General features: G+C 46.9%; 1 protein-coding gene across 2 annotated transcripts in view; it reads right to left on the bottom strand.

The window, feature by feature from the left end:
• USP25 (ubiquitin specific peptidase 25) overlaps positions 1–24,398 on the bottom strand; it is a 1,331,637-nt gene that overhangs the window by 534,249 nt on the left and 772,990 nt on the right. For both annotated transcript variants that reach the window (XM_069636412.1, XM_069636413.1), the window contains exons 11-12: positions 11,869–11,996; positions 11,689–11,784 (exon numbers count right to left, since the gene is read on the bottom strand). In XM_069636412.1, coding sequence (XP_069492513.1) covers positions 11,689–11,784; positions 11,869–11,996 — 224 coding nt within the window. The remainder of the gene's footprint in view (positions 1–11,688; positions 11,785–11,868; positions 11,997–24,398) is intronic.

The following is a 24,398-nucleotide window of genomic DNA, read 5'->3' on the forward strand; positions in this document are numbered from 1 at the left end:
ACCACAGAAGGTCCTGAGCGACCGAGGGTAGCACCTGAACGGGTCCGACATCTTGCCGGAGGACTGACCACTGCATCTTGAGAGCCCATTGCAGAGATCTCATCCGTAACCTGGCCTCTGGCACCAGAAGAATGCAGGATGCCATGAGGCCAAGCAACCTCAAGAACTCGAACGCCGGGAGACTCTGGGCATGTTGAAACTTGTGTACCATCTGCTGAATGTGACGAGCCTTCACCTGGGGAGGAAAACACTGCCCCAGGGATGTGTCGAGCACTGCTCCGATGTACTGGAGCCGCTGAGTTGGCGTCAAGTTGGACTTCTTTAAGTTGAGAGAGAAGCCCAGCTTGTGAAGGGAGTGGCAGGTGATGGACAGATGATCCAGGACTTGCTCGGGAGAGCGCGCCCTGATCAACCAATCGTCCAGGTTGGGGTAGACATGAATCCACCCTTTCCCGAGATACACTGCCACCACCACCATTAGCTTGGTGAAAACCCTCGCAGCTGAGGTCAATCCAAACGGCAGGACCCGAAACTGAAAGTGCGAGTCGCCAACCGCGAACCTCAGGTACTTCTTGTGCTTGCGATGGATCGGCACATGAAAGTAAGCGTCCTTGAGGTGGAGAGACACCAACCAGTCCTGAAGTTGAAGGGCCTGGAGGACTTGAGAGAGAGTAACCATCTTGAACTTGTCCTTCCTGAGGAGTTTGTTCAAACCGCACAAGTCCATTATGGGACTCAATCCCCCGTCTTTCTTCGAAATAAAAAAATAAGGGGAATACCATCCCTTGTTCCTCACCGCTACAGGCAGCAGTTCTATGGCGCCTTCCTCCAGCAGGGACTGAATTTCCTGCCCAAGGAGCTGATCCAGACTCAGAGATTCCCTGGTGGATTGTCGTGAGGCCTCTGCCGGAAAAGAAGACAGTAGACGTGGGCTATGATCTCCAGAACCCACACATCTGAAGTAATAGCACGCCATTCTACAAGATGCTGCGCCAGCCTTCCCCCAACTGGCGAACCATGGGACATGGCCTCATGACTGAGCTGAAGCGACTGTGGCATTGCCCGAGGGTAAAGAGGCAACTGCCCGAGCGGCCTTGGCACCTCGAGTACCCCGTTTTCCACCTCTGGTTCTCCTACGGTGGCCCCTTTGACTTGCAGCTCCTCTCGATCTACTAAAGGATGAGTAATATCGAAAGGAACCTCCCCTCCATTGCTGTCCCCTAGGACGAAAAGGTGGAGGTTGGCGAGCTGCAGCGCTCAACGACTTTGCTGCAGCTTTGGAGGTCTGCAACCTCTCAAGGATCTTGTCAGCCTTGCTGCCAAAAAGATGTTCACCATCAAAGGGCATGTTGAGGAGCTGGGCTTGCACATCAGGAGCAAACCCCGACTTCCGCAACCACGCAAACCTGCGTATTACAGTGCTCGCCGCCATGGACCGGCTGACACAATCGACCATGTCCAGACCCGACTGAACGGACTCACACATGGCATCCTTGCCATCCTGCACCATGGCAAAAAAAACATCCCGTTCCTCCCCTTGGGAATATGATCAGCCTCTAAATACAGTTCCACAGAGTATGTGTGAAACGTGACAAGGCACACACAGAGTTGTCTGCCTGCAAAGCCATACGCCCTGAAGAAAGCACTTTCTTCGCCCAGCCATCAAAACGCTTGTCGTCCCCATCAGGAGGGATGGTAGGGTACGACGCCTGCTTAGCTGGGGCCGTAGCTGCCTGCACCACCAAACTCTCCAGAGTGGGGTGCGTGGTCAAGTAGCAAGGGTCGCTCCTGGCTGGACGGTATTTTCGCGGCAAAGACTTTCTCACTGCCGGGAGACTCTCCGGGGCAGTCCAAGCCGCTGCCACCCTTCTTTGCAAGGCCATACGGAATGGTAGTACTGGGTCAGTTGGTGGACCTTGGTCGAGGATATCCATCAGGTCATCATGCAGAAAATCCACTGGTGGCGCAGACCACCCCAAGTATTCCGTTACCCTCGACATAAGGCGCCGGTACGAGGACTCGGCATGGGTGCCAGGCTCAGGCCTACAGAATTCCATCCCCGGAGAGGTGCCCAGACCACTTGCGTCATGCAATGACTGTCGCAGGTCTTCAATCTGGCTATGCCCAGACAAAATCTCGTCAGGTACCTCCTCAGGAACCATACTTTCCGCAGACCCTTCATCCACCTCAGAAATATAATCCAGTGGCTGGAATGAGGGCACAGAAAAAGGGACAAAGACATTTTTAGCCTTGGCCAGAGCCTTTCTAGGGGGTTCCACCGTGCCACGGGGTACCTCTGACAAAACAGCCTCGAAAGGCGTTGAGGGCATCGATGGAATCGGTGTCGACTTCGAGCATGACGCCGACAGCTTCGTCACAGTCCTTGAGGGCAGAGCCCCGAGCGTGTCCTTCGACAGCCTGGGCACCGATGGCAGCAACGGCTTCCTCAGAGGCGAAGCCTCAAGAGAGTCCCTTGACGACCTCGGTGCCGCAGGCGTCGATGTCTTCTTCGAAGACTTCACAGGCTCCAACAGTCTCGAGGACGTCGAGGACCAGGACCTGGAACTGGCATGTCTAGAGCGACCAACCTTGCCCGACCGGGACCTCGAAGGCACCGGGTGATCGCAACGACCACTCGAGCCTGAAGGCATGCGAGTGGTGTCTCTAGCACGGTCACAGCCGGCGTCTTTCACCGGCGCGGACGGACCGGAGCCCTGCGACTGAAAATCGCCATCATCTCCTGCCGAAAGGAATCCCATTTGGCAGGAGTGGAATGCTTGTTGGGACAAGCAACCTACCAATGGGCGGAGTCCTCGTACGAGGAAGGCGACCAGTGACGGCGCTTCCTTGAGTGCCTCGAACAGGCAGAGGAATGGCAGGACCTACTCCGGGACCAAGATCCCCCGGACCGACGATGACGACGATGCAGAGAGTCACCCCTCGAATCATCCTGTCGAAAGGCCGGTGGACTTCGACTTCCGGGGCTTGGCCACCTTACCTACAGAAAGCTTCTTCTTACGTTCCCGCAAGGCCTTCGAAGTAAGTGACTGGCAGTCTACAGAGTCATCCGTGTCGTGGTCCCCACCGAGGCACCAGAGGCAAGCGACGTGCAAATCCGTCAACGCCATCTTGGACCCGCAGTCCTGACCCTTCTTAAAACCCGGCCGCGGGGTAGGAGACGAAGAGGACATCATAGATATTCACAAACGAAGAGGTTTGAGGAACCGAAAGAACAGAACTCAGAAGAGTTGAGGCGCGCCGAGATCTCCGAAGCGAACACGTTCGCGGAAAAAACAGAACTGAGGCTACGGGCGTCCTACTTAAAACATCCGGTGACGTCGGCTCAACGGAGGCCCTCGAGGACAGCGTATCGACGTAGAAAGATTTTCCAAAGCAGCACAGCTGTGGTGATTACTGTCATAGATATGGAATACGTCAGAGGACCCAATACCCTCGAAACTGCAGATTTGGGATTGAATACAAACTAGACACCTCGCTAGGAACCAAACTCTACTCATATATAACCACTAATGAAAAAGGCTACAAAGTTATTCCCAAATACTTAAAATGTCACAATTTAAAAATAACAGATTTTGGCCTTCCTAAAAAAAGGATTTTGGCCTTTCTCCGCCTAAGGTTACATTTATATCCGGCCCAAGACATCTTAGAATCTCAACAACAAATTCCAAGAGAATTGAGAATGTGGCAATTTTGTTGCAACACCTGTTTATTGAATGTGCCACTTTGCACCCATTGAGTAATTTCAAGCGTTATGTTCACAATGAAGCAAGTCGCATTTCCAATTAATTTTGATTTAGAATTTTGAATGGAAACAAAACATCACTTTTAATGGCTTCAATTAAATATCTTCATAAAATGCTAGAAACATTTTAACATTGTGTTAGGCTGTGCTAATGTTCTTGTTCTAAATACTGTACTCCGAGATGAATGTTCCTTTTTATCTGCTGCATGTTTTATATTTTATGTCTGCAATTATTTATCCATTTTAAAACTATGTTTTCTATTGTACAAACTATTTGACTGTGTAATATGTGAAAAGTTTATGATAAACCAAGCATATTAATAAATAGGCAAAATGTAAAAGTCCTGTGGACCAATCTGTGCCCAACATCAATTATCTCTCGATACCATTAGGCTTCTCTTCAGCACTGGGTGTAACACTATTTTATGCATCACTTCTTTCACTCTCACACAAAAATAAACATGGTAGCATCATCTTTGGTGTTTTACGCTTTGTATTGAATCAGTTTTGAGGTTTGTGGCATACCACCTTGGGCTGGGACCTTCGGGATGTATCAAACCTCGGTGGAGCCCTCCTACCGCTATATTAAGGCACAAGGAAAACTGAAATGCATCCTCTTTTGAAAATAGCAGGTTCAGTACAGGTTATACCAGCGGTCGCACATTCCTCACCCAACTGTTAGAATTACCTATCCAGGCAGAAAAAAAATAAAGTTAGCCAGTTGTGTAGCCTATAAAATTACCATAACAATCAGTGGCTTGGGGGCGCGGCTTGGACAGCCATGGAATAGGCTGCGAGCCCTGTGTGCTCCGTGATGCGGCATCCTGATCTGTCCAATAACGCATGTTATTTCACTTGATTCGGGCAGCAGAACACACTTAAGCGTGTGGGAAGGTGCCTGGCAGACCAAGAGCGTGTGAGCGGCTCACGAGAGACTGAGGAACAGCCAGACGGATACATTGTATGAACGGAATAACAAAATGGCGACGACCCCAGTGAACAAAGTGATACCACAGGAAGAGGCTCTGCAGCGAATGTGCCGGCTCCCTGAGACAGTTACAGTATCAGGTGGCAGCCACAGAGCAACGTAAAGACATTTGCAGCTGTTCCCGGCTGCCGACAGCGTGCCTCCTCTGCTGGCGCAGCCCTGCACAGCGCTGCATCGGAGGGGCTTATCGGGTGCGTGTGCCCGATCCTGTGATCCGGATCAAAGGGGCTGCGCCCGCTGAGCTTGAGGCCAGAGTCGGACAGCACGGCTGTCCGAGTACGGTAAGGGGCTGCCGCAAGAATCCCTGAAGCGGGCACTACGCGCGGTGTGCACCGGAGCGTGGTCCCTGACAGATCCCGCTCCGAAGTGAAACGGAGCATTCTACAACACACACAGGGTCAGAACATCGTGTGCTGCGCGGGGTGCTGGTAGGCCTCCTGCCACGTTACCTTCAGGCATTACGATCCAGGGAGGTCCTGCACTGGCAAGGTAACACAATACAGTTCCATACCAGAGATCCTGCTGGCTGCTAGGGATTGGAGGCAATTTGGAATGTGGAGCATCGCAGTACCTCCTGAGGAGGAAAATAGAGAGTAATGTGTATAAACTGGTAGCTGAGACATGCGAGTGTCACATTATCAGGACATACCCCAATCCTGCGAAAACCTACACGCGACTTGGCAGGCCAATGCAAGGGAGGTGAGAAGCAATGTTGTGCTTTATGTGACTCTTTGGAACACGCTAATAGCGCGTGGATAATTGGGCGCAGGAGGAAAACGTGGGAGAGGACAGTCCATTTGAACATATTGCCACGCGCCATAACACGACGCAACCCGGCGTCACCAGAGCCCTAGCGCCCAGAAGACCTGAGCACGACACAACGGCTTTGCAGTGTGGGAACCAGATACGAAAGGAAATTGCGAGATGTCTGTGAAAGGACTGAGAGCCAAATCCAAACACAATGTAGGTCTTTGCGAAGACGCAGCGGACCCCTACGACAGCAGCGCAGAGCACGGGCGTGGCCTCCGCAGAAGGAGATAACCGTCAGGTCCTAGCAACCATAACGGATTTGAGCACCAAATGGGGCACAGCAATGGCGGATTTACGGACAGCCCTGGAGAACAAAATTGACGCTGTGGGAATCGAAGTTACCCTGCTGCGTCAAGATGTCCGACCGCTGGCGGAGAGAACAAGCTGCCTGGAAAGCGCAGTGAAAGTTAACACGGATGTCAGCACGAACAATGCAAAGGAGGTCCACGTGCTAAAACAGCAGGTCGCCAACCTTGAAAATCGAGTGTAAGAAGCGGAGGGAAGGGCGAGAAGGAACAACATACGAGTGGTCGGCCTGCCTGAGGGGGAGGAAGGCCATGACCCCACGGACTATGTGGAGAACATGATCCTCCAGGAGATAGGAGCAGATAAATTCTCACAGGGGTTTACCGTTGAGAGTGCACATCGGGCCTTGATGAGGAAACCATGACCTGGGGCCCAGCCGAGGCCGATAATCGCAAGGATCCTGAATTACAAAGACAGGAAGAAGATCCTGGAGTATTTTGAGAGAGCATCTACCAACATCACAGCGTACCCGGACTACACGATGCTGGTGCAGAGGCAAAGGTATAGTTACGTAGCCGTCAAGAGGAGGCTGTGTGCAGCGGGGATCAAATATATGCTCCTCTACCCGGCCAAGCTAAAGGTGCTGCACAAGAGCAAGGCGCTTTTTCTCGACACTCCGGAGGAGGCGGTGTCGTGGTTGGACCTGCACGGCTGCCCGGAACAGGAGGCTGACCGAGATCGTCGCGAGCATGATAAGTGAGGAGTCGGTGTTATGGACATTAAGGGGATAAGTGGACTTGTTATGAGAACATGGGAGATTTGAGTGTTATTTTGTAGCCTTAGGACCTTGTGCTCTGGCTGGACTGGAATATAGAGAATTAACTGCATGCTGGAGCTGAATAGCATTAACATCATGCGTAATAGTATGGGTAATAGGAGCAAAGGGATGGAAGCAACCTACCCCCGAGAATTAGTAGTTAAGTAGCCACTAGGACGACTTTACCCTGCTGAGCCCTGAGTATAGACTTGCTAAGCAGGGCTAGATGCGGGGGTGCCTGAGATCCAGGGATGGAGCTGGGCAACGGTTGGGAAGGGTTTTGTTGGGTGTGGGTGGGGAGGTAGGTGGGAAAGTTTGTGGTGTACATAGTTTTGGGGAGTTTTAGTTTGCATACGAGCCTACATGGAAATGTCGAACAAATCAATGGCATCGGGTAATCTCAGAAATGTGACCTGGAATGTGCGGGGCCTCAATAGTTATTTAAAACGTAATAAGGTAATGTACCTAAAGGGGATGCGGATTGACATAGCTCTGCTACAGGAAACCCACCTCACCAAGGATAAATTGGAGGTGGTGAGGAGAAAATGGAGGGGTAATGTCATAGGGGCCACATACTCGGCATATGCAAGAGGGTTGATTACATGGGTGGCACCGCATGTGCCATTTCAGCTGCTCAGTTCGACAATAGACCCAGAAGGCAGAATGGTGGGGGTGGCAGGACTCCTGGAGAACAGAGAAGTGAATATCATAAATTTGTATGCCCCTAACCATGATACAGCGGCATATTTTAGGTCCCTATATAGTAAAGTTAGCCCCCTGGTGGGTGGCGCAATGGTGTGGGGAGGGGACTTCAATTGCACTCTGAACCCCAGGATAGATAGGTCAGGTGACAAATTAGAAAAGCCGGCGCCAGCAGCTAAAGCGCTGAGGACACTGTTGATAGACCTCGGCCCAGAGGATGTGTGGAGAAGACTACACCCAATGGATAGGCAATACTCGCATTATGCAGCGCCACATGACCTGCATACAGGGCTGGATTATGTGTTTGCTGCTGCCGAGATAGTGGCAGAAATGGTAGGGGCGGAATACAAGGCCAGGGTACTGTCCGACCATTCGCCTTTGGTCATAGAATGGCGACATCAACCCCCCACAGCGCGGATCCCGACGTGGAGGCTCAGAACTGAGGCTCTACAGGATGCGGGATTTCGAGAGGATTTGAGGGAGGCTATCGAGGAATACTTTGAAATTAACACGGGTAGTGTATGCTCTGTGGGAACAGTATGGGAGGCATTTAAGGTGGTGGTGCAGGAGGTAGCCATATCAAAATCCAAAGGGCTCCAAGGGGGAATTGAACGGGAACTGCATGAGGCAGAAAGAGAGCTAGAGGGCCTGATACAAAGTGAGGGGATCACCCGAGAGAACAGCGTCAAAATAAAGGACTTACAGTTAGCTTGTAGTGAACTCTGGGACAGATTATGCAAACTAAACTATACGAAATACACAGAGAGGCTACATGCTGGGGGGGGATAAGCCGGGTAGATTATTGGCTTGGTTATATAAAAATTAGACCCCCTGCTCGGTGATCAGAGGTCAGGGATGCGGAAGGTCAAATCCGTAATACCCACGAGAGGGTAAACGAGGAGTTCCTCAAGTACTACAGACGATTATATGAGGACACAGGAGAGGATATGAGTCATGAAATACTGGAAACAATAGAGGATATAGGGCTGCCCACCTTAGATGATTTAGAACGTGCAGATCTAGACGCCCCAATCACCTCAGATGAACTGGAGGCGGTGATCCAACACCTGCCTACATGTAAAGCGCCCGGGTCGGATGGGTTACCCAGCGAGTTTTATAAAACGTATAAGCAGGAGCTACTCCAGCCGCTACTGGCCATGTTTAATGAAGCCTATGAGCAGGTGGAACTGTCGGCGTCCCTCCGCGAGGCGGTGATCATCCCGCTCCTGAAACCAGGCAAGCCGGACACGGAATGCGGATCCTATAGGCCCTTGTCTATGCTCAACCAGGATAGCAAAATACTCATGGCAGTGCTAGCCAATAGGCTAAAGAGGGTAATTGGCAAGTTGATACACCCAGACCAAACGGGTTATGTCCCCGGTAGAAATATCACAGTCAACCACAGGAGGCTGCACCATATCATTGACCAAACCGAGGGAGACTCGGGTGAGCTGGCTATCGTGTCGTTGGACGTGGTTAAAGCTTTTGATTCGGTGCGGTGGCCGTGGTTGAAAGCGACCCTGAAAGGATACGGAATGGGACCAGGATATATCAGATGGGTCCAGATGTTATATAGCTCCCTGATGGCAAGAGTTAAAACCGGAACCACAATTTCAGATAAATGGCAACTCAGTAGGGGGATCAGACAGGGATGCCCCGGTCACTCATGTTATACATCCTGGCATTAGAGCCGCTGGCAATATGCCTGCGGCAACAATACGGGGAGGTGGGGATCCGTACGATAGGGGAAACACACCTGATATCACTGTATGCAGACGATATGCTCCTCTACCTGCGCTATCCGGAGAACCTGCAATATGTGTTGGAGGTGGCGGATCGTTACGCCACCCTCTCGGGCATATCGGTGAACCCCGGGAAGTCTAGTTTGTTCCCCTTGGGAAGGTATAAGAGTACCCCATTGGAGAGGCTGCCCATCCTGCAGATACCCTGGCAGACCGTGACATTCAAGTATCTGGGCGTAAACATTTACCACAGGATAGCGACAGAGCACAAACATAATACAGAGAAAGCGATTGAGGGAGTTAAGAATAGCATGGCGTTCTGGTCTAGATTACCCCTAGCCATGATGGGGAGAGCAGCCCTGCTCAAAATGGTGGTTGTCCCCAGACTCTTGCACTTTTTTGTGAATGTCCCGTACTTGATCCCCAGACGCTTTTTTGTGAGACTTCATGGCATGTGCAGGGACTTCATATGGGGCAACTCCAGGAACAGGGTGGCCCTGTGGAAACCACAGAACACGTGATAATGGGGGGCATAAACCTGCCGAATTTTGAACTGTATTACTTGGCGGACAGTTGTATGTGGCTAGGTGGTTGTCTGCAGAAGACTCGGCAGAAGCTAGGCTTTTGCAAGGTGAATCAGCTCCATACTTTGAGGGAGAGAGTGTGGCTGCACAAAACTAAAATGGCGAGGAGGGGGAGACTATTGAAGCTGGGCTGGGAAGTCTGGCGCAGGGCATGGAGAACGGTGGGTGACCAGATCCGCTTTCTCAGCAGGTCCCGCTGGCGGCGCTATGCGGGGACCACTCCCAATTGTTTGAAGCAGTCCGCAGATACTGGGAACCGGTGGGCTTAGCCACCCTCGGAGACATATGGCAGGAAGGGGAGGCATTGGGATTCCAGAGGCTGCAGGAGGAGCCAGGGGTGCATAGAGGCCAATACATTACTTATACCAGGCTCATGAAACGGGTGAGAGAGGTGGCCTGAGACAGTGCTAGTGGAAGAACCTGATGCCGCCCTAGAATTGATGTATGATGTCTCAGAGGGTGAGCATGAAATATCCAGGATATATGAGCTCCTGAGAGCGAAGGCGGGGAAGGAGCTGCTCCAACTGAGGCATGACTGGGAGGAGGAGTTGGGAGAACCCATGACAGAGGGACAGTGGGATAGAGCTCAACGGTACCATAAAAAGGTGTCCCGGAATGCGAGACTCCAGCAGATCCAGTTGTATGTCACCCATAGAGCTTATCTAACACCCAGAAGAATAGCCAGGTTTGGAGGCTCAGCTATACAAAAATGCCCCAGGAGTGGGGAGGAGGAGGCAGGGCTGCTGCACATGTTCTGGGCTTGCCCTGAGGTGCACAGATTCTGGGAAGAAATAAAGACGAAAATGGCTGGTGGGGAGTGGTGCTTGACGTAGGGTCCGCTTGGGCTTGTATGCTTGGAAATTTTCCCAGGCCAAGTAAATGTCAGTAAGTTGAAGGACCTGGCCTATATTTTGGCGAAGCGCAGAATTGCAATGTGTTGGAAAGCGGCCCATAGGCCCAGAGTGGGGATATGGTGGGCGGACCTCCTGAGATGGGCGGAAGCAGAAACTGCAGAATGGTTTGAAGCTGCCACCATGGGGGGAGAGGAGGAAGTGGGCCCCCTGATAGCCTGGAGGCAACTGGTGACCTCAATGGCAAACCCCCACCAGGCCAATCATGAAACAGAAGACTCAGATTAGACGACAAACACAGAGATTCCTGAAAATGCTCAGGCAGATGACGCGGATGAGACAGCTGGAGTTTGTGGGGAGGGAGGGGGGAGGACAGAGAATAATATTGTATAATGTGATGTTTTGATATTGATTATGTACGTCCTAAAAAGTTGCGATGTTTGGTGTGTTTAAAAAATAATAAAAATTGTTTCTTGTGCAGTGAAGCAGAAATCTAGAGCGACAATTTAAGAGCGAATAGGGTTGAGAGTCCTAAATAAATTGACCCACTCATTGTACATTCTGGCAAAGTGTTCTAAGGACCTCCGCAGGTTACATGTTCTTTTTTAACGAATCACAAAACAACAAATTAATTTTTAATGAACCAAAAACACCTACAAATAAAATAACACATTTTCTTTTGTTTTTGGGGGGGTTCACCCCAAAACCCCCTTTATTATTCTATTGATACTTTTCCACCACCCCCAATTCGTTATTTTTTTATTTCGGTGTTTTTGGTTTGTTAAACATTCCATTTGTTATTTTGAATTCATTAAAATCACTGCATACCCCTCACAGAAGACAAAGGCAACACTGAGCAATTCCAAAGCACTGTGATTGAAATAGATGGCACTGCAAAAGGATGGCCCGAGAAAAGGATCAAACAAAACCATAAGGAGACCACAGCAAGGACCAGCCACACCAAGCAGACAGAAATCATACTAATAAACAGCCAAAGAGTTGGGATGCACCAGTAATCAAGGAACCATACAAGAAAAAATACAATTTACTGGTGCAGAAGCAGCAAGCACATATGATCATATAAATAAAAGGGAAATCAAAGAGAAAAAAACATTAATCCAAACTTCAAGCTCCTCCGAGCATTGTCTTTCATACTTTGCAGATTAAAATGGCATTCAGATGTACCGTTCAAGCCGCTGCTGTAAAACTGTAAGTTGGTCCTTAAGTCTCTTGATTTCATCTCGTTTAATTCTCGTGATTTCTCGATTTCTGTGCATATACCTGTAGAAAGAGTAATCTTGTATTAAACAATATTTCCAAAACACCAAGCACATAAAAAAAGAAAAACATTTGTCAACATCACACCTGTCCATGTATAAAATTGAAGGGAATTCTAGCTTATGGTGGATCTTCTCTGGTCTTCCCAATGCCTGGTTGAACTCAAATCGAGAAAGCTCAAATGTTAAAACAAGAGGAAGTTCAGTGAACCAGTGCTAGAGGAAACAAGAAAGAATACCAGTTTAGTATACATTTGTCAAGATTTTAGTACATAGTGTTACAAGCAATAATGTAAAATCTGAAAGAATTGGACAATACATATTTTATTTAACATTACTTTGTATGCATGACTACTTAAAAAAAAAGAAAAACAAATTTCTACATATTCAAAAGAGAAACCACCTTATTTTGGTAGGCTTTAGCACGGCCTTGCCATTACCCATCTAATAATATGCTAAATAATTTCAGAAAAAGCAGCATCACCCTTCTTTTTCACAGCCATATAATTTTTTTTCGTTGCACATTGGGTGGATTTATAGAATGTCTTGTTTTGTGTGAATGAAACACTTTTACAATAGAAGCTTTGCTGTGACAGTTTATTTCCAGGCTGCAAGGAATTAGGTTAAGGGACTGCAACTCTTGTTCCATGAACCCACACGCATGAGCGGTTAAGAGGACCTCTTAAACTGGAATGCTGCTATTTGCAAGCGAGGTTATGCAATAGACTTCCCAGGGCTGCATTAAAAACTGAGCACTGTGACTGAGGATCAACACAACATTAAAGAGAGTCAGGTAGGTCTCATTCAATGTTTTTGTTGGGCAGGATTGTGTGCAGCACCCTTTGGGAGACTAAAGCAACATTGTCCTCCTGGCAATAGTTAACCCAACCAAGTCTGTACTACACAGATTCGTAGTGTGGCTGAGCAGCCAGGCTTATCTCAAGAGGGGCAATGTGAGCAGTAGGGTTTTTATACAGAGATTCACAGTCACAAGTATTCAAATAAACTCATACACTAAGGTTTCTTGATTAAATAATTATTAATTTAACAGTCCGTTATATAAGCCTTCTTCAGAAAGGAGCAAAACATGCAACACTTCAAAATATACTTCAAAACACACTCTTAGTTTCTCTAAATCAGATAATACCCATTGGGGATGGCACACAGACGCTCCCTACACCCTAAGGTGACTTAGATTGCTAGGACAATGTCGACATCGATCACTGGTACATTAGAGCAATACTGAGTTTGGCGAAAAGGTTAGATGGGGGAATAAAACAAAGGTAAACAAATAATTCATTAACTGGCAAGTACTGTTTGAACCCTCCAGTGCAGTAAATTAACCCTTCCCTGGGGGAAAGGTAAAAGTACAAAGTCGGAGGTAAGAAGAGTCTCAGGGAACCAGGATAGCGAATGTTAGTTGAGCAAAGTCTAGGAGAGCTGAAGATCTTCTCTGTCGGCAAGTAAAAGTCTTGCACAATGTTTTTAAAAAAGGTTGTAGAAATAAAGTCACTTGAAGGGCCACAAGCTGGGAGGCTTGTGAGGGGCAAAGCTGCAAGCAACTCTGCAAGGGCAACCAAGACAAGTCTCAACTGAGAACAATTAAGGCTACACAACAAGAGGCAAGTCCTCTTAACTTTACAGTAACCTTTGGTTAGAAGAAATGGTTCCAGCTGGCTTCTGTTCCTGTGTAGCTCTGCAGATCCTGTTGTTCCCGGGCCTCAGTCATGGGGACAAGAGGGAGGAGGTCTGGGGGCTCCTGTACTACAACCTGAAGGTCAGCGGCAATGGGCAAACTTCAATTCAGCATGACTTTGCGGTTTCAGCTCCTTGCGTCTATAGCAAATAGCACCACTCCGGTCTCTCGGATACCACTCTGGACTTACCTTGCATCTGGGGACCAGCCATCTGTTGAGGTGGCTCAGGCTTGGTCAGTCCTGCTTCAAGGGAGTCCGGAGGATCTTCCTGGAGCTCGTTTCCGATTAAAAGTGATGCACTCGGTTTGGTGTTCCTCTCCCTGGCATTTTGGTTCCTGCAGCAATGGATGCACAGTCAGCTCCGAGAGGATGTCCAAACAAGTTCACTTTGGAGTTGATTGGTCCCACCAACCCAAACAGAGAAGTCACCCGTTGCAGGGCTTCTCTAGTCGAGGCGAATTCGGAGCTTCAGCACAGCGGCAGGGCTTCACCGCGCAAACCAACGGTCCAGGAGTTACAGCAGGGGTGTCTTCCAAGTTCTTCTTCGGATTCCTTTGTCCAATGGTCGACTCTGCCTTCCAAGCCAAAAAGCCTTGCTTTTTTATGCAGGTTTATCCCATTAATTCCAGAGCCTAGCTGTCAATCACACAGCAGGCTGGCTGTCTGTCCTCCAAGGACAGCCAGCACCCGGCCAATCACCTTTGGGTTCATTCCTGTAACCAAGGGGATTAAGCACCGGGAGTTTTGGGCACCTGTTCACTTCCTACTCGTGCAAGACACGCAGGAGCCATAGTCTGCCTTCACTCGTGAATCCCGCCAAAGACAAAACAAACAAAGGGACCAAACCTGTTTTGGCTCTCAGAGAGTAAATCTCAAGAAGGACCTTTCGAACAAGAAATGGCGAGAAAAGAAGACCGGGCCATTTTGGCAAAATGGGCACCCATGGGTGCTTTGCTGCAGCTGCAATTGCAGCCTGCAGTAAACACACAATGGTAGTAAAAAGTTAACCACTGCCACCAGCCATTAATTGTAGAAGGGGTAACAAAAATGTTACATGAGGAACTAGAAAAAGGTGATACTAAGTAACCCCTCCAGCACCCTATGGTCTGATAGTGTGTGTGCTGGGTCTAGAAAGTTACATAATGTAAGTAAAGTCAATTTCACTTCACTGCTCTTGGAAACAGTTTCACCAAGAGAAGGTATTTAAACCTTTGGGCAATCTAAGGGACCTCCACTGTGCCACAATGTAAAGATGATGCCTTTGGAGTTTGTCAGACTACAAAGTCAAAGGAAACACAGAATCCAAATCACAGAAAAATACGAGAGTGGGAAAAGGTCTCACTCTCTCCAGGTTAGAAATTAAAAGTCTTAAAGTCAAGCAAAAAAAGATGGGGGTCTCTAAGGTAGAGGGGAATTAGAAAATTTCTGAGAATTCTCCCTAACAGATTTTATTCCCAAGTAACAGCATGGATGTATAAATGCCTTGTGGCCCCTAGCGGTTTCCCAATTAAAACTGAAGAAAGATCACCAGCAGTCTTCAGTATATAGCTGTAATGAATCAGCAGTAAAACTGACACAAGGGCATTGTGGTGATTGGCAAAGACTTTTATTAAAGTAAAGAGGGTTGGAGAAAGTCCTCTCTAGCCGTAACTTCAAGAGGGGTTCCCCTGCATCAACCAAGAAAAGTTCTCCGTCCGTTGTCCAAATCCTAACCGGACCCTTGCACGCTAAACTCAAGATAAAGTGAAAAGAGAAATAGTCTTTCAACTGATCGTCTGTAGCTCTTTTCCAAAGTTCCAACATAATCTTACCAAACGTGAAGAAAAAAAAAATAAACAACCAGTGCAAAAAGAAATAACCAACCAAAGTTCCACAAGTCTCAGAAGACGATAAGCTTCCCCTGAGTTTGTCAGGATATTTCCAGTTCACAGTTTCAAAGGATAAGGTTCCTCCCTTGATCTCTTTCTCACTTTCAGAATTCCAAGAAGTTATTTCTCTTCTCTTGGCTTCTCAGAGATTTCCAACAATACCAGAGGGAATGACTCCCTTCCCCCCATTCGCAATGTTCACAGTACACAATTTCCAATCACTAGAGGCCTCCCTTCGCAGAGTCACAATGTTCAAGTTCCAACTCCAGCGAGAATGGCTCCCTTCCCCAGTATTTCACAGACTCACAAGAATGACACCCCCTTATATCAATTTATATGCATATTCTTGGCAATCATGAGAGTGAATCCCAGGCCCTCATCTGTCAGTCTGGTACACTCTCCTTCTTCGTTTCCAAACACTTTTCTTAACACAATTGGGTGTGGGTCCCAGACTTGCAATCAATTTGATTGGTGTACTCTCCTGACAGGACGTTCTTCATGTGTAACAGTTCCACACACTTATATTTTCTTCACTCAACCATTAGGTCCTCTACCCGCTTTTGCTTGTTTCATTCAACAATTGCCTTGGCGTCCCAGCTCCCCTACTTGTACTCGAGTTCACCCAGTTCATGTAATTTTCCTTCAATGATGTGCGGTGTACACCACGAAGCGCCCAGGCATCCCAACTCCCCTTTCTGGGCACATTGCTTTCTCTTGGATGCTTCGGCGTTCTCCACGGTCTGCAATTCTCCCAGCAGCTCACTTCCTCCTCTTGCAGGAGTGCGGTCTGCTCTCTTGTACCCACAATGCCTCGGCCTTCGTTCCAGAGCTTCCTCTGCTCTTAGCCTCTACACGGCAAACCTCTCGTGACAGTGCCTCCAGGAGCTTCCTTGCACCCCACTGCAACTTGCTTCTTCTCGATTTCCCAACCCGTGTAGGGAGTAGAAATTCTCCAGGTTTCTTGGCTCTTGATGTTTTTAAAAGTCCCAGCACCCATCAGATCCTTCCACAACTAGAGAGCATTCTTGCTTCCGGGCTTCAGTGCTCTGCATTGCTCTAGTGCTCTTCTTCGTCTCAGTTATTTTACTACAAGGGTATGAAAGAGCCTTGTCAGTCTGGACTGGATATTCTGATTTTATATTACAGCATGCCATAAGGCATTGGGAAATTAAGAGGTATGTATTATACCCCGAGTGGAAATGGGGATACCATGTTCCAGCTAGCAAGTCCACCTCCCTCAACCCCCATATGGTCCTCCCTCAGACAGCCACCCCCAGGGTAATGATCAGGTAGAGGCTGCCTTTGTCTGGCCATATGGGGAGAGAGTTTCCACAGGGAGGCAGTGATGTCATTGCTAGAATCATCACAAAGCACACAGCTCGCTTCTTGACTTCAGCTACAAGCAAGTACACACCCCAGACCGTATTACATTAGGGTTGTGTCTGCTCAGATATTCTTACCCTGTAAGATGGACTTTCAGAATCAGTCCTGTGGACAAAGTCTGAGAGGCCACCCTATTCTGATGAACAGGGAAAGATAGTAAAGTCTAGCCAAACTCTATTGAGGTAGTGTAACTAAGCCATAGGTTTTAGGGCCTTATCACAAGTTGGGCAGTAGCCCTTAAATGCGGTGGTAACGGTATAACCACCACATTTAAGGGCTGGCCCGATCACGAGTTGGGAGCTAAATGGGCTGTTAGCGTCCTATTTTCGGCACTTTTACCGCCGGCTGCATTAGTGCACGGTATTTGTGCAAATATTTCCCATTGGGGAATGGGGATTTACCGTTAACGCCCAAACCGTGATCCAGCGGTAATAACACCAGACCAGTTGGCGCTAACGCTATTACAGTTGGGTTGTATTACTCGTGATTAGGCCCTTAGACTTGAGTGTGAAAGGGGTGAAGGGTTCAGTTAAGCGCACACACAGAGCACTCTTAATAATCCAAGTTAAGCAGAATATAGAAAAATAGTTTTATTTAGTCCTTCGAATCACTACACAAACATTACTCACATATACACATTTACTTTTGGGTTGATCTGGCTACAGAGCACCAACACTTTGCTTTTAAACATGGTGAGATCAGCAGCTGAACACTCTAATTTAGCAAAGTAAGTAAAGAAAAGACAATGGGGAGCAATACACCAATTTGAGAACTAATAGGTCAAAAGAACGCAGATAAAACATAAGACACATTGTTTTCATTATAAGTCTGCACACTTTTAAAGTCCTTCCTTTGCTAGAAGAGATGGGGCTTAGTACCTTAAAAGTGCCAGGTCCAACTGAATCTCTTGCAGGAGGCTAGGAGTCTTTAAAGTAGGCTGAACAATTGTTGGCAAAGCGCACAGGCAGTGTGTAAGTGATTTACAATTTAAGAACAGAAGAAGCAACATTCCTGGAAGGTACTCGCCCAATCCCTTCACCTTAGAGGAAGCCCAGGGGAACATAGTTGACCAGAACTCCACCAATCACAGTCAGGCAAGGGAGAGGATGGGGATGGACTTTTCATCTGTTAAAACCTCATCTATTAAACCCTATGAAGGTGGGGCTAGAACCAGGTATGTTAAGCCACCCAGTGTACTCTGATTAACTCAGGGACCAATTCAGTAGCTCTTGAAGGCCCTTGCTTCGTGTCTTGGTTCTGTTGGAGGAGGTCTAGGTGTCGCTGGTGAAGAGATCAGTTCCGATTGTCAGGATTTAGATCCAGCTAGTTAGTAGTTACTCGCAGTGTCCAGCTGACATTGGGCAGCTGGGCGATGATGGAATGATGAAGAAAGGACACACACAATGTCTACGACATCAGAAAATCCCCGCAGGACACGATGCAAGACTGGCTGCAGGAGTCTCTTTCCCTGAATTAGTGCGGATTTCACCCAAAGTACCCCACTGGTAAGGTTCTGCACCATTCAAACTGACAGAGGCTGTCCAATCCTTGACAGCCACCAGATCTTCCCAGCAAGAGACACATTCTTGCCAGGATATGGCCTGGGACCAGACAGTCCCAGCCCCCACATCCAGCCACAAACAACCATCACCGGTTTGACCAGGAAAGTTGAGGCTTTGCCCGGGAAACGGCTTACAATATATGGCAAATCTGGCCACCAGAGGGCAGGAAGCATGCTAAGAGACAAGATGGCCAAAAGACACAGCGAGGTGATGTTTGCAGTGTAAAACCAACAGCAAATTTTGTATTGGAGGACAGAGTGCCCCTGCAATGACAGCCATAGGGACTCATCAGTGCCCCCACAACAGATGAGCTTAGCAAGTAAAGCAAAGAGGCTTCGCTTACCTCCAGTAGTCAAGTCAGGTTAAATAAAAACAGGAAATACAATTGGGGGTTTTCCTTAGAGGGGAAATAATCAAAAAGGTAATATTTCCCAACATGCCGTCTTGCCATGAGTTGCCCTCCTGGTCTGAGGACATAACTTTTTGACACACTCCTACCCACAAGTATTCGTTTCCCCTTGCTTAGGCTTTTTGTCATGCTGCAATATTTTTACCCACTAGCCACTGGTCACCCCCTTCATGGGCCATGGTGTCCCCATGTTTGTCTTTCTACGTCATTGCCAGGGTCTGCCATTTAGCACTTGGCAATAATTCAGTTCTCTTTTCCTCTGGATCTGGTTTCTGGCAAGAGTTCGCTTCAGCAGGCTTTCGATTTTCTCCAAGTCACTGTCGCTCGCTCTATTGGATCCTCCTCTCTGATCTAGTTCCAGGTTAATAGCCCTATCTTTCTGGGCTTCTCCCTGCAGCAACCGCTGGTTATTTTATATTCCTAACTTATAGGGGGCAGAGTAAGTGGGAGTGGGGTGCCCAAGAGACACTGAGTATTCCAACTCTTTCTGAAACGGTTTAAAGGATAATCTTTTGCTTTGCCTTTTTGCTCTCCGTTTGTTGCAGCCTTTAAATATAAGCACCTTTTGTATTTAAGGAAATGTGTTGGAAGGCCTTTTTGAAATTATTAAATGTCAAGGTTTTATCTATTGTGAATGTTACGTTTTATAGGAGATCTACTATTGCAACATGTATTGGTATATTGGTCTTGATTTCCAAACCACTGGGGATTTGGCACTTTAATATTTTGTTTTGTATGCCGATATGTACATTCACAAATGATATCTGCAATTGTCTTTTATAGCTGCAATTGTAATGCTTTCTTCCTCCTTTTATGGGTTTGTATGGTTGATGCTTCTTTTATGGAAAGAATTCCTGCAATAAAGCTTCTTACACACGCAGTTTAAAGACTGATGTCCACCCCTCTCGTTAGAAAGCAAGATGCTTGGCATATTTAGAGTAGCACTGTACTCTGCTCTAGACCAGATAGTTCCTCACCCAGCTGGTGGTCATCCCTGATCATCACGGGCCCTCCAAGTCTCTGATAGGAAAGTCATTCTTTTTGATTTCTGCATTGACTGGTGAGGGCCTCCCATACCCCATTTTTCCTCACTCACGTGCTATCATTTTGTTCGGGGTGCACTGGTCAATCCATATGGAGGCCAGTGTAAGGAATGTGTCTCCCTTTGTTTTTCACCTTTATTTTTACAGTATAGCACAGGCCCCCTTAAGTGGAGTGCAGGGACACTTTGTCCCCTTAACCTTCTGTTAGGGAGAATTCTCAGAATTGTGCTAATTCCCACCACCTTAGAGACTCCTAGCAACTTTGCTGAATTTTGAGGACTTGATTTGTTTAACCTGGAGTGAGTGAGACCCTTTATTCCCACTGTCTCATGTATTTTAATGTGATTTTGTACACTGTTTCTTTTGGTTGTGGAGTCGGACAAACTCCATAGGCATCATCTTTTACAATGGGTCACACAGCACCTTCAGTGCAGTGGCCCAGGGAAGTCTTTCAGATTTCCCAAAGGTTTAAAAACCTTCTCTTGGATCAACTACTGTTTCCAAGATCAGTAAAGTGAAATTGACTTTACTTACATTTGTAACATTCTATACAGTAGGGTGCTGGAGGGGTTACCTAGTATCCCCTTTGTCTAGCTTCTCATGTAACATTTTATGTGTTACCCTTTCCTCACTGAATGGCTGGTGGCAGCGGTTTCGTTTTAAATACCGTGGTGTTCATATACTGCGGGCTGCGTTCGCAGCTGCAGTGAAGCAACCAAGGGTGCCATTTTTGTCAAAATGGCCCCTGCCTTTGTTTTTCATCATTTCTTTGTGGAAAGGTCCTTCTTGAGATTTACTCTGCGCAACAAACCAGGTTTGGTCCCATTGTTCGCTTTGCCTTTGGCGGAATTCACGAGTGAAGCCTGCCTCTGGCTCCAGGGTGTCTGGGCTAGGCAGGAAGTGAGGGAGGTGCCCGAAACTCCCTGTGCTTAGTCTCCAAGGAGACCCAAATGCATTCTGTGGAGATTGGCTGCCTGACTGTCCAGCAAGGACATCCACCCTTCTGGGTGACTGACAGCTAGGCTGCAATGACTGGGAGAGAGCTGAATAAAAGGCAAGGCTTTTGGCTTAGAAGGCAGAGTCGACCACTGGACGAAGGAATCGAAGAAGAACTTGAAGAGGACGCCTGTGGCAACTCCTGGACAGTTGGTTTGCCCGGTGAAGCCTTGCTGCAGTGGTGAAACGCCAAGTTCGCATCGATCGAGAAGCCCCTGCAAGGACGACTTCTCCCCTTGAGTTGGTGGGATCAATCAACTCCAAAGTAAGCCACCTGGACATCCATCTTGGAGCTGGTTGAATTTCCACAAAGTTGCTGCTGGAAACCGTACTGCCAGGGAGAGGAACACCAGATTGTGTGCATTGCTTTTAAGCTGGTCAAGAGCTCCAGGAAGATCCTCCGGACTCCCAGGAAGCAGGACTGACCGGGCCTGTGCCCCTCAACAGAGTGCAGGACGCCAGAAGCAAGAAAAGTTCCTCTCGATAGCCAGGAACCGCAGTGTTGCTATTTGCGGTAGATGCGAAGAGCTGAAACACTGAACAGCCACTGAAAGTGAAGTTTGCCGGTTGCGTTTTTTGACCGTCCCAGTGCATTGCAAGTGTCTCCCGACATCCTCCCTCTTGTCCCCACGACTGAGGCCCAGGAACAGTGAGACCTGCAGAGCTGCACAGGAACAGGAGTCATCTGCTGCATCTTTTATTCATTTTAAAGGTACTGTACAAAGTCTGAGAGAACTTACCTCTTGCTGTAGAGTTGCTTGCATCTTCTACCACTCACAAGTCTAATCAGCTTGTAGCCCTACATTTGATTCTTCTTTTCTTCAAAGACTTCTAAAACATTGTGCTAAGACTTTTCCAGTTACCTACCAGAGATGCTTTATCCTATATAAGACCTTTGCCCATTGACTTTGGCTTAGCCTGTTGTACTGAATGACTGTTTCTGGGGGGATCCAAAAGTATTTGCCTGCTTAAGAATATTTGTGGTCTTTTGTATGTTCAAAATAATCTTTTCCTTTTGGCTTATTACCATATGATTCTAAATGCAACAATGATATATTAATGTACCCAACACCCTAGCAATTGAAGTCACCTGAGGCTGTAGGTAGTGTCTGTGGGCCATCCCAATAGGGTATCTACTGATTAAGAGATATTAAGAGTGTGTATTTCATGAAGTGTATTTGAGTGTTACCATTATATTGCTCCTTTCTGAAGAAGGCTTATTCTAACCGACTGATACATTAATAATTGTTTATTCAAGAAACCTTGAGTGTAAGAGTTTATTTGAATACTTTTAACTGTAAATCTCTGTGTAACTCCACTACAGCTCACATTGACCCCTCTTGAGATGAGCCTGGCTGCTCAACACACTAGCAAAACTGTGTAGTACAAGCTTATACCAAAGGTTGGGTTTCCTATACCTGTAGTCAGAGTTGTTTGTAGTGTGCCCAGTGGGTACTGCATACAAACTTTGCCCAACACCTTCCTTTAATTAACATCCCAGTTAACTTTTCTGATGTATATAGGTTATTTATTAGAGTATCCTTTTCTTTGACAATTAGTATAAAACAATCTCATGCAAAATATGAAATGTACATAATCCATATATACAGTAAAAAATTCAGATCCAGCCATAGAAATTATAACAAGTGTTGCAAAACGTAATACACCTTAACTGCATTAAATCTACTTAAAGGAACATATTAATAAAATATCACTCATAAAATACGCTAAAATACATTTTAAACATCTCATTTTTGAAAATAGCAAAGCGTCTTCTCTGATCTTCCATGCATTAGAGAGATACATTAAAACAACTTGTGAGGCAAACTCAATGTTTATTTACATAAATGACGAGCATCATTAATATCGACATTAAAATATCTTAATAAAAGGATCAGCCACTGGGCCCATGGTTGCCTGTATAAAGGCAAAAGAATAAGCAATGAGCCACAGTCTATTCAAATGAAGTACAACAGTGGCAATGTTCTGATGACTTCTTTTACCAATTTGCAGTAAAGGATTGTAGAGGTATAATTCCCAAACAATTTTTAAAATACATTTTTTGTTAAAAGAATCCTGGCCTTTTAGGTGTATCAGTACTTTGGGACAATCCCAGTTTATATGGAAGCCAGGGGATGAGTTTTGTAAAAATGCATTTAAGGAAATACATGACAAAGGTAACCCATTTTCTTTAACCACCCAATTTCTCAATCAAGTCCATTTGGGCATAGAGGACTATGTAGATTTGCTTGAATCTATATACATGTTTAAATCCATTCATGGCAAAAATTCTACAGCTTTCCTTAAATGCTTTATTCATCATGTGGAATGCATTGAAAGCATCCACTTTCAAACTATTTCATCTTTTAGCTAGCTTTCAATACTCAATTTTGATTTATGAAATGAGTGTACAATCATGTACAAATGAGGCATACCTGTGGTCCTTCCACTCTTCTCGTCTCACTCTGCACCTTTCAACAAAAGCAATTTGAAGTCTAAAGAAAAAAACTGAAATAACCCTAAAAACACCTGCTAGCATAACACATCTTTCCAATTAAATTTAACATAGGCCCAGGGGTGGAGTGTCGAGTATTGAATAGAGTATTCTTTCTGCAAATATTCCCTTACTTCCCTGAAGCACTGTGAACTACTAAAGGATCTTTGGGATTTTTTTTAACTGACTTAAAAGGCGAGTGAAGTTTCTCAACCTCACACCGTTACTGCATTTATTTTGTTCTGGGCCATTGGGTCACCCTATTTTTGTAGTCCCAGACCTCTCCAGGTACACTGGCATCCATGTTATTCTTATGGCAGCACAATTCACCATGGCCCCGTTGTCGGATCATTTTGGGTGCACACAGTGGCAATGGGGATATCAAAGTCTCCAGCTGTAGTTAGAAAACCAGGAAAAGGGAAGTTGCTTAATCCCCAAAACCTTGGAGGTGCCAATCCCAGGCATAGACCTTTTTTTTTTTTAAAAGATCTTTATTTTACAGTCACGTAGAAGTAACAATGAGGTCAAACATACAGCGGTAGGTAGGGTGGGCTCGCCGGCATGCAAGAAACAAAAGAAGCAGTTCACCATAGGCAGTGAGCAAGCATCAAATTGACAAACAAAGTCCAAGGGCCATGAACAAACACCGATCAAAGCAAATTCAGCGAACGCACAGGAACCCTCCCTCCCCCAGGCCAATCCCAAGAACGGAAAAAAATTATACCAACATAAAACCTGGCCTGGAAATCTACTGCAAATGGAATGAGGCGGAAACCACTCCCATATCTATCTGGAGAGTCGTCTATGTTTCAAGGTCAGTAAATTATGCGCAGAAGCTATGTCCCACATCTCGTACCACCCTATGTTGATCTGCGGACCGTCAGCCGACCTCCAGCAACTCGCTATGGAAACCTTGACGGCGGTCAGAAGATGAGTGATCAGGGTCGAGTTAGCCCCAGATAGAAGGTATATACTGTGAGGGTTAGAAATGAGTGTCCGGCCAAAGTGATAATATTCTCAGTATTAGCCATTGTATCAACTAAAAGGCGCTCAGATAAAGGCCTAACTTTCCCTAGCCTAACGTGAATGTCCCTTCCTATGAAACTAAGATTAAAACAGGCTGACCTTGTGCCCAAATTAAATCTGACCCTCACACTATCAGATAC

This window comes from Ambystoma mexicanum, chromosome 7p (assembly GCF_040938575.1).
Source record: "Ambystoma mexicanum isolate Mex_15411 chromosome 7p, UKY_AmexF1_1, whole genome shotgun sequence".
Classification (NCBI taxonomy): Eukaryota; Metazoa; Chordata; class Amphibia; order Caudata; family Ambystomatidae; genus Ambystoma; species Ambystoma mexicanum.